This window comes from Doryrhamphus excisus, chromosome 18 (genome assembly GCF_030265055.1).
Source record: "Doryrhamphus excisus isolate RoL2022-K1 chromosome 18, RoL_Dexc_1.0, whole genome shotgun sequence".
Classification (NCBI taxonomy): domain Eukaryota; kingdom Metazoa; phylum Chordata; class Actinopteri; order Syngnathiformes; family Syngnathidae; genus Doryrhamphus; species Doryrhamphus excisus.
This window is the reverse complement of record NC_080483.1, coordinates 13,247,697-13,265,247: the sequence shown is the minus strand read 5'-3', so window position 1 is coordinate 13,265,247 and position 17,551 is coordinate 13,247,697. Positions and strand designations below refer to the sequence as shown.

At 41.5% G+C, this 17,551-nt stretch overlaps 1 protein-coding gene across 1 annotated transcript in view; it reads right to left on the bottom strand.

Annotated features, from left to right (window-relative positions):
* Window positions 1-17,551, bottom strand: part of ephb2b (eph receptor B2b) — a 139,162-nt gene that overhangs the window by 25,913 nt on the left and 95,698 nt on the right. Inside the window, exons 4-5 of the mRNA XM_058055940.1 lie at window positions 14,966-15,121; window positions 12,360-12,695 (exon numbers count right to left, since the gene is read on the bottom strand). Coding sequence (XP_057911923.1) covers window positions 12,360-12,695; window positions 14,966-15,121 — 492 coding nt within the window. The remainder of the gene's footprint in view (window positions 1-12,359; window positions 12,696-14,965; window positions 15,122-17,551) is intronic.

Here is a 17,551-nt window from a genome sequence, read left to right as displayed (position 1 = left end):
GGAAGCTTAATGAAAGGGATTGCGTGTTACTGTGACTTCAGTGTAAGCATTTAGGATTTCATATCTTGGTGCGCCCATATACATTTCTATTTTGGTTAACGTTCTTCTCCGATTTTTTCATCAACATTTGCAATAAAAGTGACTCTAATTAGTAGGATAGATCCAGCGTCTGAACTCTCCCCTTCTCTCTTCAACTGCCATTGTTCACTCACGACACAATCCCGATTTAAGCGCTAAATATGCCTCACTGTTATGTTGCTTTGTTTGTGTTCTAGTTTGTGCTGTCTGTGTGCGTGTGGTCTTGTTTGTGTAGTGATTGGATTCTGTGTCTTGGCATGAAGCCTGTGTTGCTCCAATCATTGTTGGTCGTTGTTGTTGATAAGTCGTTGTGGTGAGTCTGCGCCATGATAGTGACAGTTGTGTTGCTCTTTGCATAGTTTGTGTGTTTTGGACAACCCGAGCTGAAATTGTGAGTCTTCTAGTACCTAGCGTTAAAGCTTTTTGGAGCTTAAGTGTCTTGCACCGGCATTGCAACCACAACATTCACATCCTTATTAATTAAAAAAAAAAAAATGAAAAAAATGAAAAAAAGAAAAAAAAAGAAAAAAAGAAAAAAGAAAGAATAATAACAAATTAAAAATTTTTAAATTAAAAATAAATAAATAAATAAATAAAAATTAAAAAAAATTAAACTACTATTAAACTATTAGAAAGCAGGAAGTGAACAAATGTAACAGATACTGATTGTAAAAGTACCAGATGGAGGGGTAGGATTTAATAAGCTTTGCTTCTTCCTACTCCTTTTGGACATGTGGAACTGTGAACTGATTATGTGATGCATTCAATTGTAATCTGATGCATGTTCAAATGAAATTAAACCATTACCATTACCAAGTATAAAATCATATAAAATGTCATGGTTTCACAAATTCCAGCATGTACAGCGACACACTGAAGCAGAGCGTCATCCACTCCTTTGGGAATCTTTAAGTGCCTTGTTTAAACCTTCTAACCCAAGATAATAATTCATTGAAAAAACAAAACAAATAAGAAATACTACCATGTAGTCCAACAGCTGAAACAGGAAGACATCTAAGTTATTTTATGCATTGACTTTACAAGCTTGGTGAACCTCACTCTATTCCATTTCAACAGTTGTAGGCCTGTATAATATTGCAGTATTTATAGATACTTTTTTGTTCTTTTCCATCCACTCTTCCTATGACTTTTTACCTGTTTCCATTTCGTGCTCGTTTAGGCAGCACTCTACTAATCGAATCTCAAACATCCTTATAACGGACTTTGAGCCCAAAATGTGCATGTTCTCTCCGTCACTTGTTTGCAGTCGCAGCCTAATAAAGCAATCAGTTACTCTAAGGGGAACTCACGAGTATCGCATTACGGATGCACGTAGACTCAAGAGCAGCACATGGCCTTTTTTTTCCTACACAGCATTTCCATTAAACACACGCACGGTAATCTGACACCAGGCCAAAGAAACAAAGGCAGCTCATGTGGTTCACGTACACGGGATGGACCGGAGCCAATAGAGAACCAAGGACAGGATGAGGTCCAGACAGCATTCAGTGGTACGCTCCGAGATGCTACAAATCTTGTGTCATTGTCTACAATCTTATTCAAGATTGCAAATTCTACGTCTTCACCAACAAATTGCATAATTCAATTTTCTTGAGAACTAAAAAAAAGACGTAAGAAGGTTTTGTGATCATTTATCAAATGAACGCCGGTTTTGTCAAGGACTGTCACTTTCATAGAGGGTAACCTGGCTGAATGCAAGCACTCTATTCATATTTCGAAAAATTAATCAAGTGATGATAATGAAAAGGACAGGGATTGTAAATCCACCTAATTAAATTAGATGGCAGATTTGGGAAGACAAATGATCTTGGTGAATAGCGCTGCAGGTTTACCGCATCCTACCCTTACAGGCCCTACCCTGGAGTTCTAGGGAAAATATTATATGGTAATGGTTTTATTTCATTTGAACACGCATCAGATTGCAATTGAATGCATCACATAATCAGTTCACAGTTCCACATGTCCAAAAGGAGTAGGAAGAAGCAAAGCTTATTAAATCGTACCCCTCCATCTGTTACTTTTACAATCAGTAACTGTTACATTTGTTCACTTCCTGCTTTCCAAAATACAGTTTAAGTTTTTTTTTTATCACGCAGTAAATGATGTTTCATACAATATCGCTTGTGGACAGACTTTAAAATTAGTAAACTGATGTGATAAACCTGTTGGTGTTTTGGGGGGGTTGGACCTGTGGATTTGAGGGTGCTTTGAGGAGCTAAGGAGGAAAACTCCAGCTGTCGAGGAGGATTTAGGGTTCACATCTCACACTGCTGCTCGGTCTGGGTTCTAACATTTTCTTTGACTCTACAAATTATTTTTGAGCACAGAAAATTCTAATTCGCCCTCCATTCTCATTATGTTAATAGGTACAGCCTCATCAATCCAGTTAACAGCATTTTGTCTCTTTTCATTTATTCTCCAACAATATCCCTTAGTACAAAGGGTTAATTAATTCAGCTACATTTTCTAGTCTGGCAGGAGAATATGATTTTTTTTTTTTCAGAGCTGCATTTCAGGCATTTATTCCATTTTTTTTCTTACATCCCAAAGTGTCTACAAACATTTTATTAAAGCCCTGGAGCGATCTTCAAATGCTATGATTTAGGCCGGAATGGAGGAGGTGGCGAGAACAGAACAGAACCCATAAATCCCTTTTCCTTTTTGTAGTAAAAAAAAAAAAAGTGTTTCCCAAAAGTACAATATCTTCTAAAGGTCCCAAAGCAGCTGTTCCTCTGGGTTTCCAAACAGTCCTGCCGTTGCAGCGCTGCTCTCTCTTTCAGGCTACCATCCATTTATGAGTTCTGCATCAGGCGCTCTTTAGCGTAGCGGTCCGTATATGCGTGTACTTCTTACTCGCTGGCAGATGGCCCTGTTTCCACAGCTGCAAAGTATTGTGGCTTTTACACGTATGACAATTTTCCAAAGTGAGATTTGAGTTGATCAAGCTTTAAACCATCTGCAGGGGAAAGGATGGACTAGCAGCATCCACTTAAAGTATATGGTCTTTCTTAAATGAGTGTTTTAGTCCTGGAAAAGTTCCTAGGAACCCGTAGGAGTTCTGCAAACCAGGAATATGAATGACAGAGCTAATATTTACTTGGAATTTTATTGCATTTAATTTGGCATTTCGGGCCCCACTGTGGCGTACTGGTTAGCATGTTGGCCACAGAGTTAGGAGATTGGATTTTCATATCTTGGGCTTGGGCATTTTTTATGTGGTGTATGCTGGGTACTCTGGCTTTCTTCCACATTCCAAAAATATGCATGCTATGCTAATTAGAGACGAAGGTGTTAATGGTTGTTTGTCTGTATGTGCCCTGTGATTGGCTGGTCTACCTCTCAATTCAAGTCAGCTGGGATAGACCCGTGCAGCCTCAGATCATGTCACTACCACCACAATATTTGACTGTTAGCAAGAAACAATAATTATTGAAAAATCTTGCTAATCCTGGCTGCACGGTGGTCTAGTGGTTAGTGCAGAGACCTCACAGCTAGGAAGACCAGGGTTCAATTCCACCCTCGGCCATCTCTGAGTGGAGTTTGCATGTTCTCCCCGTGCATGCGTGGGTTTTCTCCGGGTACCCCGGTTTCCTCCCACATTCCAAAAACATGCTAGGTTAATTGGCGACTCCAAATTGTCCATAGGTATGAATGTGAGTGTGAATGGTTGTTTGTCTATATGTACCCTGTGATTGGCTGGCCACCAGTCCAGGGTCTACGATTTTCCTTCCACCACAGGTCTGAATTGAGCTGTATCTTTCCTCTCAGTGAACTACTGCTTCCTCCATTCCACAGCACTCGTGCAGCCCCAGATCATGGCACTACCACCACCATATTTGACTGTTAGCAAGAAACAATAATTCTTAAAGAAATATTGCTAATCCTGGCTGCACAACGGTCGAGTGGCAAGTGCGCAAGCCACACAGCTAGGAGACCCAAGTTCGATTCCACCCTCGGCCATGTCTGTGTGGAGTTTGCATGTTCTCCTCAGTTTCCTCCAACATTCCAAAAACATGCTAGGTTAATTAGCGACTCCAAATTGTCCATAGGTATGAATGTGAGTGTGAATGGTTGTTTGTCTATATGTGCCCTGTGATTGGCTGGCCACCAGTCCAGGGTGTACCCCGCCTCTCGCCAAAAGACAGCTGGGATAGGCTCCAGAATCTTGCTAATCCCAAGCTGTAAACTGTCTACCTAAAGTATATCCAGGGTTCATTTCTTCATTCTTGCATTGAGAAGATGTAATGTAATGTACTACTGTATCTCTGTAAATACACATTTTGTATACAGCTATCATATTGGATCTTACTAGAGAACTATGGCATTTACAGTTGTGTTCAGCAACACAACTCGCAAGTTGTGTTGACAACTAAGTTCCTTCAGAGGATCAAACTGGGGCAAACGAGTCATGCAGAAAACATTAAAGACGACAGTACAAATCAATTTAAAAAAACAGTATTTGGAAAATATTTACAGATTTTCTTAGGACACTTGGGGCTGATTTGGGTCAAACGCGATGAGTAGTGGAGCTGTCTGTCACAGCTATGCAGAATGATGGTTTTGGATCGCACAGCCCTGGAAGGAAACTCAACAGTTTAGTGAGCTTTAAGGCAAAAGTGTCGTCTGCCGCAAGAAAAGCCTCTTAAAACCAGAGGAAGCATGTCAACACTCATCAGAAAGAACTGTGTGGATTTGGTTGTTTTTTTCTTTTGCAAACATATTTCATAGTAACGTCAGTGTGACACTAAAGGCAGAATGTTTATGTCAGAATGTTTACGGTTGTGCTGCAGGCGCACACAATGTGATGGAATAGCACCTCTGTTGTGGTCAATGAAAAGTTTAGATCTTTGGCTTAACTTCCTAAGCTCTGACATGATGCCTATCTACCAAGTGAGAGGTCGTAGCAAAGATTGCTTTAGAACTTTAGAAAATAATCTTCAGTCAGGTGCAGAAATAGAAGTTCAGCAAAACTGACGTTTTGCCAGGAAAGCACATTATTTTTGAATCAACAAACGGGTAATATGATAGTGACAGTTGTGTTGCTCTTTGAATAGTTTGTGTGTTTTGGACAACCCGAGCTGAAATTCTGAGTCTCCTAGTACATAGCGTTAAAGCTTTTTGTCTTGCACCGGCATTGCAACCACAACATTCACATCCTTATTAATTAAAAAAAAGAAAAAAAAGAAAAAAAAAGAAGAAAAAAGAAAAAAAAGAAAAAAGTAAAAAAAGAAAGAATAATTAAAAAATTGAAAATTAAAAAAAAAATACATACAATAAATATAAAAAAATAAATACAAATTTGGAAAGCAGGAAGTGAACAAATGTAACAGTTACTGATTGTAAAAGTACCATATGGAGGGGTAGGATTGAATAAGCTTTGCTTCTTCCTACTCCTTTTGGACATGTGATTTGATAATTTTATTATTGTTTTAATAGTTGTAATTTCATATTCATAATTTAATATTCATCATGTAAAAACAACATAAGAGATTTCTGTCAACTTAGTGTTGTTGTTAAAAATAATCAAGCTGTTTGAAGTAATCCCCAATTGATTCACAAATTTGATACAGAATGACACTAATTAAAAAAATAAAAAATAAAAAAACAAAATAAATGTAAAATTAAAAAATTAAAAAATTAAAAACAAAAAATAAAAAAACTAACAAAAACTAAAAAAAACACAACATTCACAAACTTAATAATTTTAAAAAAGAAAAGAAAAAGAAAAAAAAGAAAAAAACCCAAACTATATTAGGAAAGCAGGAAGTGAACAAATGTAACAGTTACTGATTGTAAAAGTACCAGATGGAGGGGTAGGATTGAATAAGCTTTGCTTCTTCATACTCCTTTTGGACATGTGGAACTGTGAACTGATTATGGGATGCATTCAATTGTAATCTGATGCATGTTCAAATGAAATGAAACCATTACCATTAAGAGATTAAGAATGAAGGCTAACAGAGCTAACAGAGCTGACAGAGGATCGAAACCAGAAACCGATCCCAGCGTTTGAGTGCATTGCTCTAAAATATTTGCTTTTACAGCAGGTTGACATTACCTGAGAAACGTGTGCTTCTAGGGCATCTATTCTAAATGCAGCCCCTAAAATAGAAACGCTAAATTATTAATAGCTCCCTTTGCTCCCTGCTTCGTTTGGGGGTGGGTGAACTTGCACGTATTTGCACGTCTCTTTCCCCCTCGTGCACCAAAATATCACCGACCAGCGGCGCACATCTCAAGGAGAATCAGCTAAGGGCTCTCTTGGAAGCTTCACCGTACCCTCTTCTTGGCTTTTAATTATCAGCATCATCGCTGCTGGCTGAAGCAAATAAATGACTGCATTAACGTCTGATCGATGATACTGGCATTGAGAGCGTACCGCAAATGCACTCAACAATTATTTGTATAATCACATTATGTTCCCTTTTACAGCCCACTGGGCCATGAGACTGTGGTCTTTTAACCCAGATTTATATGCAGACGATGTGCATACCATCTCCTCCCTGCATGTCTTATGCTTATGCTGATGGAGGGAGAAAGAAAGCCCACAAGACCAGTGAATGATTCATAAACAGGATCAATTAGTTACTAATTTGACAATCCATGTGGTAATTCCGCTGGGAAGACATAATTAAATTCTTGTCGTGGCGTGCATAGATAACTGAAGTCACCTGATGAGCCCTGAAGGGTGCACACAATATTTTGACATTTCATCTCTGCACTTATCCCCGCATCCTTTCTGGGGAGAACAGGTTGTTTTGCATTACAAGCAGCGGGAGAAGCCTCCAGAGGTCCCTGTCCAATGCAGAGACATCCCGTCTGACCCGAACTGGCACAGACCATATGTGTTCTTTTCGACACCTTCTGCCACTGTCACTGCTGCTGCTGCTCTCTGGCTCTTGTGTATGCAGCCACTCAGCAGAATATGCACTCAAATGTCCAATCCTAATAACAATTATACACATCTGATCAAAATTGGAAGACCGGTTGAAAAATTACAAGAATTTACAAGAGTTTTTGGAGCCACATATCCTGTGAGACAAACACAGCTCGTAAGCATTAAAGCTACAGACACACAAAACAACATGTTTCCAGGTGGGCTTACTAAGAGCACTTACAAACTGCTAAATTCCATCAACATCAAGGATTTTGACCCAGACCCGACCAATATACAAATGTGGGATGTCTGTGATTCATTTTAAAACGCTGTAAATTATGTGACCTTTAATCAGAACCCTGGTCAGCTGTGACTTGTCAGTGTGAAGGCAAGTCGATGGAGAGGAGGACAGTGAGGGCAGCACGCCCCATCAAGCATTTCATACACGCTTAGCGTGGGCTCCTCCTCCCACTCTGTAGGAGGTTGTAAATAAAATTGAATCTTGAAACCTTCATCATCATTCAATTACACGCTGTAACGTCATAGCATGGAAAATGATGATGATGCGCTCAGTGTTTTGTTTGGTGATGAGCCTTTCACTAATTCTGCAGAACTGGCTCCGAGCTTTTTAGTAGCGATGAGTCACTATGATGAGTCTTATATGATTTGCTCAGTTTGTACTCTAAAACGTTGCTCTTTGCATGCTATTCAATGAGAGGTCAGGATCCGTTGCCAGAGGGTGAAAACTTAGCCAGGCGTCGCTTCTTTCGCTCATAGATCCAGAAAAATTACTGCATCGCAACTGTAGCAGAAGAGTAAAGGATTTTTATACATAACCCATTTTATACTGTATTACTACCATTGTGTGAGCTTTTGCAGGTTGAAAAAAATCATGTTTAATAAGAAGTTGCATCCACATGGGAAGGGATCACTGGATGAAAATGATGTAATTGACAAGGTACACTGACCAGCCGACCCCCCCATTTTGCCGTTTATACAGAAGAGTCAAATTAATAGAAAATCAACAAAATCTTACCCTACTTCCTGCTCTCCGTAGGCCAGAAAGATAGGTGCTGACAAATAAGAGGTATTAACTAATTATTCCAGTACCTGCACCAATTTGATGAATTTTGCCCATATGCTATGTCTTTTTTTTTGTGTGTGTGTGTGTGTCATAGAACAAGCATTATAGGTTTCCGCCACATATTTCACTCCAGAGGACATATTTGTTTGAGCTCAAGGTGACCGGGTTGGCTACATTCACAGCGACTGGATTGGTTCCTTATCAGCTGACACTGTCCAATTGTGCAAGTGAACCACATTACTCACTCAGCAGTCACTGAGGGTGTAATCAGCTTTTGCATGTGGTCCAGGGAAGATGTATGGCTTAATTACTGTGCAAATAGCCAAGTTGGACTGGGAGCATGCAGGCCTACCGTGGTGCTGGTGTGAAAAGCACTGGTGAACTGCCAGAGCATGTCGATGCACTAGCTGCTGACCTCAATACGGTTGTGTGAACAGCTCATAGACTCCTGATAAACATTTTAAGACAAGTTGAAAAAAATACACATATGGATTTTAAAGAGAATTTAAGTAGAGCTTCAAAATCCCCAAATAAGAAATGTGATTTTGAGACAAAGGGCTTTATTTTTTTTTAGCGTAGACCAGCTACCAGCATGACTAGCATAGACCAGCTACCAGCATGACTAGCATAGACCAGCTACCAGCATGACCAACATAGACCAGCTACCAGCATGACCAGCATAGTAAACCAGCTACCAGCATGACTAGCATGGACCAGCTACCAGCAGACTAGCATAGACCAGCTACCAGCATGACCAGCATAGTAGACCAGCTACCAGCATGACTAGCATAGACCAGCTACCAGCACAACGAACATAGACCAGCTACCAGCATGACTAGCATAGTAGACCAGCTACAAGCATGACTAGCATAGACCAGCTACCAGCATGACTAGCATAGACCAGCTACCAGCATGACCAACATAGACCAGCTACCAGCATGACCAGCATAGTAGACCAGCTACCAGCATGACTAGCATAGACCAGCTACCAGCAGACTAGCATAGACCAGCTACCAGCATGACCAGCATAGTAGACCAGCTACCAGCATGACTAGCATAGACCAGCTACCAGCACAACGAACATAGACCAGCTACCAGCATGACTAGCATAGTAGACCAGCTACCAGCATGGCTAGCATAGACCAGCTACCAGCATGACTAGCATAGACCAGCTACCAGCATGACTACCATAGTAGACCAGCTACCAGCATAGACCAGCTACCAGCATGACTAGCATAGTAGACCAGCTACCAGCATGACTAGCATAGTAGACCAGCTACCAGCATAGACCAGCTACCAACATGACTAGCATAGACCAGCCACCAGCACAACTAACATAGACCAGCTACCAGCATGACCAGCTACCAGTATGACTAGCAAAGACCAGCTACCAGCATGACTAGCATAGACCAGCTACCGGCATGACTAGCATAGACCAGCTCCCGGCATGACCAGCATAGACCAGCTACCGGCATGACTAGCATAGACCGGCTACCGGCATGACTAGCATAGACCAGCTACCAGCATGACTACCATAGACCAGCTACCAGCATAGACCAGCTACCGGCATGACTAGCATAGACCAGCTACCAGCATAACTAGCATAGACCAGCTACCAGCATAGACCAGCTACCAGCATGACTAGCATAGACCAGCTACTAGCATGACTAGCATAGATCAGCTAGCAACATGACTAGCATAGATCAGCTAGCAGCATGACCAGCATACACATATATATGCTGGTCAAAAAAAAATTAAGGAGGGGGTCAGGAAGACACAAATGTTAGCAACTTTAGCATAGCTAATATGCTAACATTAGAGTGTATTAACATGATAGTCACATTTTGGACATTTTAACATCGACATCGTGCCTGGTTGAGCTATTCACTGACAACAAAGATCTGATCTATCTGATCGGTACACGATAAATCCTACATAATAGGGGATCTTTAACACACGTCTCTTATTTGATATTTACTTTTCTCCCGTCTTGGATTCTCTCACTGCCAGTGTGAAAGCCTAGTTCCAGAACTGCTTGTGGTAATCAGGGCTGACATGATGTTTATGTAACCTCCAAGCCTCACAAACTAGACGCAATTAGACTCCTGGTCGGTGTGACCCCCATCTTTGTAGCATAGCGCCAACTCCTGCAACTGCATGTACCGAGTGAGCCTGCTTCTGCTGCGTCACGAAGGAAGGGTGGTGGGGTGCAGTGGTAGAATTTCACAGCTCCCCGCCACGGGAGGTTTGCCCCATAATCTAAAATGACGGACACTTCGGTAGAGAGGGCGTAGAGCCCCTCAATTTCCGCCAGAACCCCTCACCGGGGGGAAGCCGGGAAGCCAAGGGCCGAGGCAGCAGACTTATTGTGGTCCAGCGAGAGAGCAAGCGGGGCAGGGGCCTCATTACAACGCTTAACTGCACTCACAGCCCTCATTAAGCGACCACACCAGTGACTTAAATCCAAACAGACAATAAAAAGAGGCTGCCGTTTGAGTAAAGGCCTCCATTTTGGACTCTCGGCATTGTAATGGCTACTTTATGGAGCTGTAAGGCAAACAGATTTCCGTAAACACTGTCGTTTGCTACAATGGGTCAATTTAAGAGGAACGTTTAGGGACTGCGGTGCACAGTAATGAGAGTGAGTGTGTAGTTAAACAAATGCAACATGTCCAGTGTAATAGTAGCTGAGTAATAGAGTGCTTTAGGTGCAGTCATACATTTATCCCAGTCATACTCTTTATTGCTCTCTGGTTCTACCATATCTTACTTATTGTGTGGAAATATGGGCTAATAATTACAAAAGAAATCTTCACTCACTAAATGTACTGCAAAAAAGGTCAGTAAGGATAATTCATAAAGCCGCCTACAGAGAACATACTAACTCCTTATTTCTAAAATCACAAATACTTCAACTTGCTGATATAGTTCATCTTCAAACAGCTAAAATAATGCATAAGGCTAAAAAATAACCAATTACCTGGAGAAATTATTTAAAAAAAATATTATTATTATTTAAAAAAACAAAACAAAACAAAAAAAACCTTAAACTGTATTATGGAAAGCAGGAAGTGAACAAATATAACAGTTACTGATTGTAAAAGTACCAGATGGAATGGTTGGATTTAATAAGCTTTGCTTCTTCCTACTCCTTTGGGCCAAAAAAAACTAAAAACCTAAATAAAATTAAAAAAAAAAAACAATGTAGCAGAAAAATATTTCACATTTTTCATGATGAAAGTGCAATCTCATAATTTTCTGAGGGCGGGGAATGGCCATTTTATGAGAATAAAGTAGTATTAATAAAGTAAAAAAGTAAATAAAAAAAACAAAAAAATAATGAAAAATTTTTTAAAAACGAGAATGAAGATGTAATTTTACAAGGAAAGTTCTAATTTTATGACAACCTTGACAAAAAATGATTTTTCAGTATGTTGTTGAGAATGGCATTATATTAAAAAATCCTACAAAATCACCCGTCAATTTATTAAAAAAATACTTAAATTATAGTAGAAAAGCAGGAAGTGAACAAATGTAACAGTTACTATTTGGTAAAAGTACCAGATGGAGGGGTAGGATTTAATAAGCTTTGCTTCTTCCTACTCCGTTTGGACATGAGGAACTGTGAACTGATTATGTGATGCATTCAATTGTAATCTGATGCATGTTCAAATGAAATAAAACCATTACCATTACAATAATCTGCAGAGTGGGGGGGGGTTGATGGATACAACATCATTCCTCCCTTGCTATGTGATGCATTTGATTGAGACATTTAAAGAGCAAATCAATGCTTTAGCGTCAGTCAAATCATGAGGGATGGGCGAGACTTAAGGCACCATCACAAAGCCTGAAAGAGGCAAATGTTTGCAGATCGAAAAAAGGCTTTAAGGTGTTTCTTCATGGAAGCCCTAAGATTAAAAGGCTAAGCCAGCCCTCGGGAAAGCTTTTTTTTTTTCCCTAACGGAATACTTGTCTATAATCAGCGACTGGGAGAAAGGTAGTGTTTTATATTGTTTAAAATAACGCTGACACCAAGTGGGTGGATGAGTTGCAATCAGCAATGAATGGAGATGCAGCAGCAGGCCTGCCAGCACCACAATCTGCAAATCATGGCTGTGAGGTTAGAGTGTAAGGACCAGAGAGCCGTCCCATTCTGTCTGTCCCGCCATCGCCAGCACACTCAGAGACACTAATCTGCATTCATCAGCATACAGGAGAGCGAGAGAGGAACGTGTGCGCTCCGCATTATGTGCTTGTGGAGTGTGATGAAGAGGAAGCATAATGGTGTTCACTTACCAGCTTGGTTGGTGGTGATGTTGACTGAGGAGTACTGAGGGGAGTAAGGGCTCTGATCCGATACCCCGTTGACAGCCTGCACCTCAAACGTGTACTGCGTGTGGGCCAGCAGGTCACTGATGTACACCCGGGGCTCCGTCAAGCCGAGCTGGCGAGGCAGGAACTGAACGTTGTCGCCGCAGCGGGTGCAGCCGCCACGCCCGCCGCCGCAACTCTTGCAGATGATGTTGAAGACCACGTCCTCACGGCCACCGGAATCTCGAGGAGCCATCCACTCCAGCATGACCGAGGTCTCATTTACACTGGAGATGACGGTCTGAGGAGCGGAAGGGACCGCTGGAAGACGGAACAGATTATGGAGTTAGGAACGGCACGTTTACATAACAACAACCAAGCAGTATGAAAATGTTCACATTTAAACACAATGAAAAATCAAACACATTTTATGCGCTTCAATCCGTCGTCTTCAGCTTTTCAAGGCTCGTGGAATTCTATGTTGGCCATTTTGGGAGTATAAGAAAAGAAAATACCGGAATGCCGACTGCTCTTACACTCTAAATATTCAAATATTATGTTGGCTTGATGTCAAAGCTCACTTGGGGCTGCATGGCTCAGGTTAAAGAGTGGTGGTCTCTCAACCTGAAGGTTGCAGGTTTGATCCTCCGTCCTCCTGAATACTCATGTTGAAGTACCCTTGGGCAAGATACTGAACCCCCAGTTGCCCCTGATGAGTCATTAGTAGGTAGGTAACGATTTGAGTGCCTTGGGGGTAGAAAAGCGATTATATTTCATACAAGTGAAAGACTAATTCTAATTCAAGGAGCGTCACCATTTTTAAATTGGAACTGGTTTGCTAGTCGGTACGGAAATGGCGAGCCAGCGTTCTCAGACATTCCCACTGATTTGATGATATCATTTTATTTTTTTTAATATTAATCATTCATCATGTACAAATGACGTGTTGAGAAATGAGATGTTTGTCAACTTAGTGCTGTTTTTAAAAAGAATTAAGCTTTATGAAGTAATCCCCAATTCATTCACAAATTTGATACAGAATGCCACTAATTAAAAAAATAACATTAAAACATTAAAAAAATGAAAAAAATTGAAAAAATTGAAAAAATTGAAAAAATTGAAAAAATTGAAAAAATTGAAAAAATTGAAAAAATTGAAAAAATTGAAAAAATCTACAACATGTAAAAAAAATAGAAAAATTTAAAAAAATGAAAAAAAAACAAAAAAAACTTAAACTATATTAGGAAAGCAGGAAGTGAACAAATATAACAGTTACTGATTGTAAACGTACCAGATGGAGGGCTAGGATTTAATAAGCTTTGCTTCTTCCTACTCCTTTTGGACATGTGGAACTGTGAACTGATTATGTGATGCATTCAATTGCAATCTGATGCATGTTCAAATGAAATAAAACCATTACCATTACCATAATTTCTCAGGAAAACACTACAGCTCTCCAAAGCTTTGGCTGACAATCGCCCCTCACAGGATTCCCATTCACTGGATCCGATTTTCCAAGCAAGTGCCCACATTGAAGTGTTTTCTTCCCAATTTCCCCAAAGAGGAGCAAACACATGCGAGCTACACATGTTGACTGGGAATCCAGACATATAAGAAGTGTTTATCTTTTTCAGGCACGTGGAGGACGGCGAGACTAATGAGTTAAACAACGGCACTCCTCCCACAATATCCGGAATCTGAATCGATCACTTCTTGTTTAACCTCCTTTAAAAGGCAGCAATTAACAGACCTCCGGCTCTGGAAGGAAGCCCCTTCTTCTTGGTTGTGAAACAGAGCTCCTCTTCAGCGTCTCCATCCTGTGGAGGAGGACTAAAACACCCCCATTAGCTTAGGCGGGTGGCTCTGGTGGGCCCCGCTTTAATCAGGCCGGATCGTGCTGTGCTTAATGCCAGTGACGTGACGCTGCCGCTCTCATTCACAACAGCTGCTCGACTCCCAGAGCCGGGCTTATGCAAATCCCCTTTGTTGGAGGCCATCATCTCGTCCTTTCAGCACACACAGAGGGAGTGAAGGAAATAAAAACGCTACCAAAACCATGAAAGGGGCGTTTTTTCACCTCCCTCGCTTTTGTTTTAGATCGAGCGAATCCCCCCCCACCGCGAACCTGCGTTCCTTCCTATCAAGTTTGGTGTCAGCTTCAAATTCACATTCAAATTCAAACAGCTTCATTGGCATGACAAGAGCCAGCGCGGCCCGGGCTCATTCTCCATGGCGGCCCCTCTCACAAAGGCACCGCGTCGCCGCCCGGTAACCTCTGCTCTGGTTCCGAGCGCTAGCCGTGTGATGTTGAGGACAGGCCGGCCCAGCCTTGTGTGTCGGGTGGGATCTTTGGAGAGCTGCACTATAGGGATGAGAGCGTCGCATTGGAGTGGGGCGGGTGGGTGGAGGACAGCTCTGACAGGAGTAGCAATGACCGCCACTGAACCCTGACCCTCGGCTCTTCTGCTTGCGAGTGTGAAATGTGAGGGTTCACACACGTGACACCCAAGTCTTTAGAAGACACAATTGTGTGCTACATGTTCAACACTTCCAATTAAGTCCACATAAAACAAGGTGGCTACAATACATACTTGTGCAGGGCATCTGGAAGGGATCGGAGTCGGTCCGATAGTATCCGTTGCGGCAGACGCAGTTAATGGCGCCCTCGCTGGTGGTACGGCTGTTGATGGGACACTGTGTGCAGGACTCATCTCCCTGTGTCGGCTTGAAGAAACCCGACGGGCAAGCTGGAAACAGATGAGATACAAAGTTTGAACAAAAGTTTGGCAAGGAATTATGGGTGCTCATAGTAAAATGTATTATGAAATACTACTACTTCAATTTCACAATATGTCAGTAAGTTCCCCTTTGTTTTTATTCACTCATTCGTTTTCTACCGCTTAATCTCACGAGGGTCGCAGGGATACGCTGGAGCCTATCCCAGCTGTCTTCAAGCAAGAGGCGGGGTACACCCCTGGACTGGTGGCCAGCCAATCACAGGGCACATATAGACAAACAACCATTCACACTCACATTCATACCTATGGACAATTGGAGTCGCTAATTAACCTAGCATGTTTTTGGAATGTGGGAGGAAACCGGAGTACCCGGAGAAAACCCACGCATGCACCGGGAGAACATGCAAACTCCACACAGAGATGGCTGAGGGTGGGATCGAGCTCGGGTCTCCGAGCTGTGAGGTCTGCACGCTAACTGGCCTTATTTAAATAGGCCATATTTCATTGGGAGTGACCAGGATGGATAGGATCAGAAACTAGTACATCAGAGGGACATTACATGTTAGAGGCCTTCGAGATAAAGTTGAAGAGGCCGGACTGAGGATGGAATTGAACTCAGGTCTCCTAGCTGTGCAGCATTTTGTTTTTTTCAATGTACATTATAATAACCAAAATTAAGGAAAACAATTGTTTCATATTATATTACAATAAAATCTAATTACTACAATGTGTTTATTTGACTAAAATGCAAGGATGGCAGGGCATTAAATGGATGCTGTGTAAAACGCATCATATATAACAAGTATATTGACATGTTTTAACTGTAATAATGATTTGGAGTGCATGAGAAAGTGGACAGCTATGACCTAATGGTTATTTATTAAGTATATTGCACAACATGGCAGTAATGTTATAATAGTGGTAAGGAGTAAATTTCTCAGACACATTTTTAAAAAAAACAACAAAACACCAGCTAGCATGTGTTAGCATTAGTGACCAAAATGGATTAAACCGCATAAAAATTGTGGCACGGACACACACACACACACACACACACACACACACACACAAAAGCAACAACAATTTACGTTCATGTTCACATTTACATTCACAATGATAGCTAGCTAAACCTTGCCTAATATAACTAGTGCAACGGTGTGTGTTACATCAGTATACTCAAAACAGGAAGAGGCAGGAAACAATGCTGGCAGGTCATTTGAATGTTGACGCCCAATACCAGCTGGAGTAACGAATACGGTCCCTTTAATACCAGTGGATAAACAAATGGACGGATACGCGACATCGAGCTCCTGACACCTCAGCATTTTAAGTAACCGTCTCAGAAAACAAGCGATGCACACAATGAACAACACCAAGGAGTGATGGCTCGCATGTGATGCAGCTCTCAGCGCAACATGCTGTATCTTGAATAATTCACTTGGCTCTGCTTGCCCACCATACATCTGAAGTGGCCCGCTTTCTGGAAGAGCCCTTTTAAGAGTCCCCTAACACACACACACACACACAAAAAAAAACACACAGCACCGACATCAAAACCTCTATCAAAACTCTCCTGATCAACGCTTTTCTCTTGGATTTGTGCTTTGTCATGAGTGAGAGTCATGCTTTTTGTTTTGTTTATACTATACAGTATATTTCAAACAATAAATGATGTCTTGAGTAAATACTGGAATAATATGAAGGCAGCAAAGCTCCTGAGAGGTAATTGGGCAATGAATCACTATAAAAAAGACCTTGTTGCCATGGGACCATATTTAATACGATGCAGAGAACTTATGGCAGCCGGATCGGTACATTGATCCGAGTAACAGTACATGCCTTGGTAGGTGCTGCTGTTTTGGTTGACGTCTATGAGGCATTTATTTATCTTGAGTGTATGATGACCTTGTAATTATTCATTCATTCATTCATTTTCTTACTACTTATCCTAATGAGGGTTGCAGGGTGCTGGAGCCTATCCCAGCTGTCTTCGGGCGAGAGGCGGGGTACACTAAACTAAAGTCAACTCAAGTCAAATCAAGTCAAGTCAACTCAGGTCAAGTCAATTCAAAACAAGCCAAGTCAATCCTCATGAGGGTTGCAGGGTGCTGGAGCCTATCCCAGCTGTCTTTGGGTGAGAGGCACACATAAACTAAACTAAACTAAACTAAACTAAAGTCAACTCAAGTCAAGTCAAGTCAAGACAAGTCAATCCTCATGAGGGTTGCAGGGTGCTGGAGCCTATCCCAGCTGTCTTCGGGCGAGAGGCGGCGTACACTAAACTAAACTAAACTAAAGTCAACTCAAGTCAACTCAGGTCAAGTCAATTCAAATCAAGCCAAGTCAATCCTTATGAGGGTTGCAGGGTGCTGGAGCCTATCCCAGCTGTCTTTGGGCGAGAGGCACATATAAACTAAACTAAACTAAACTAAAGTCAAC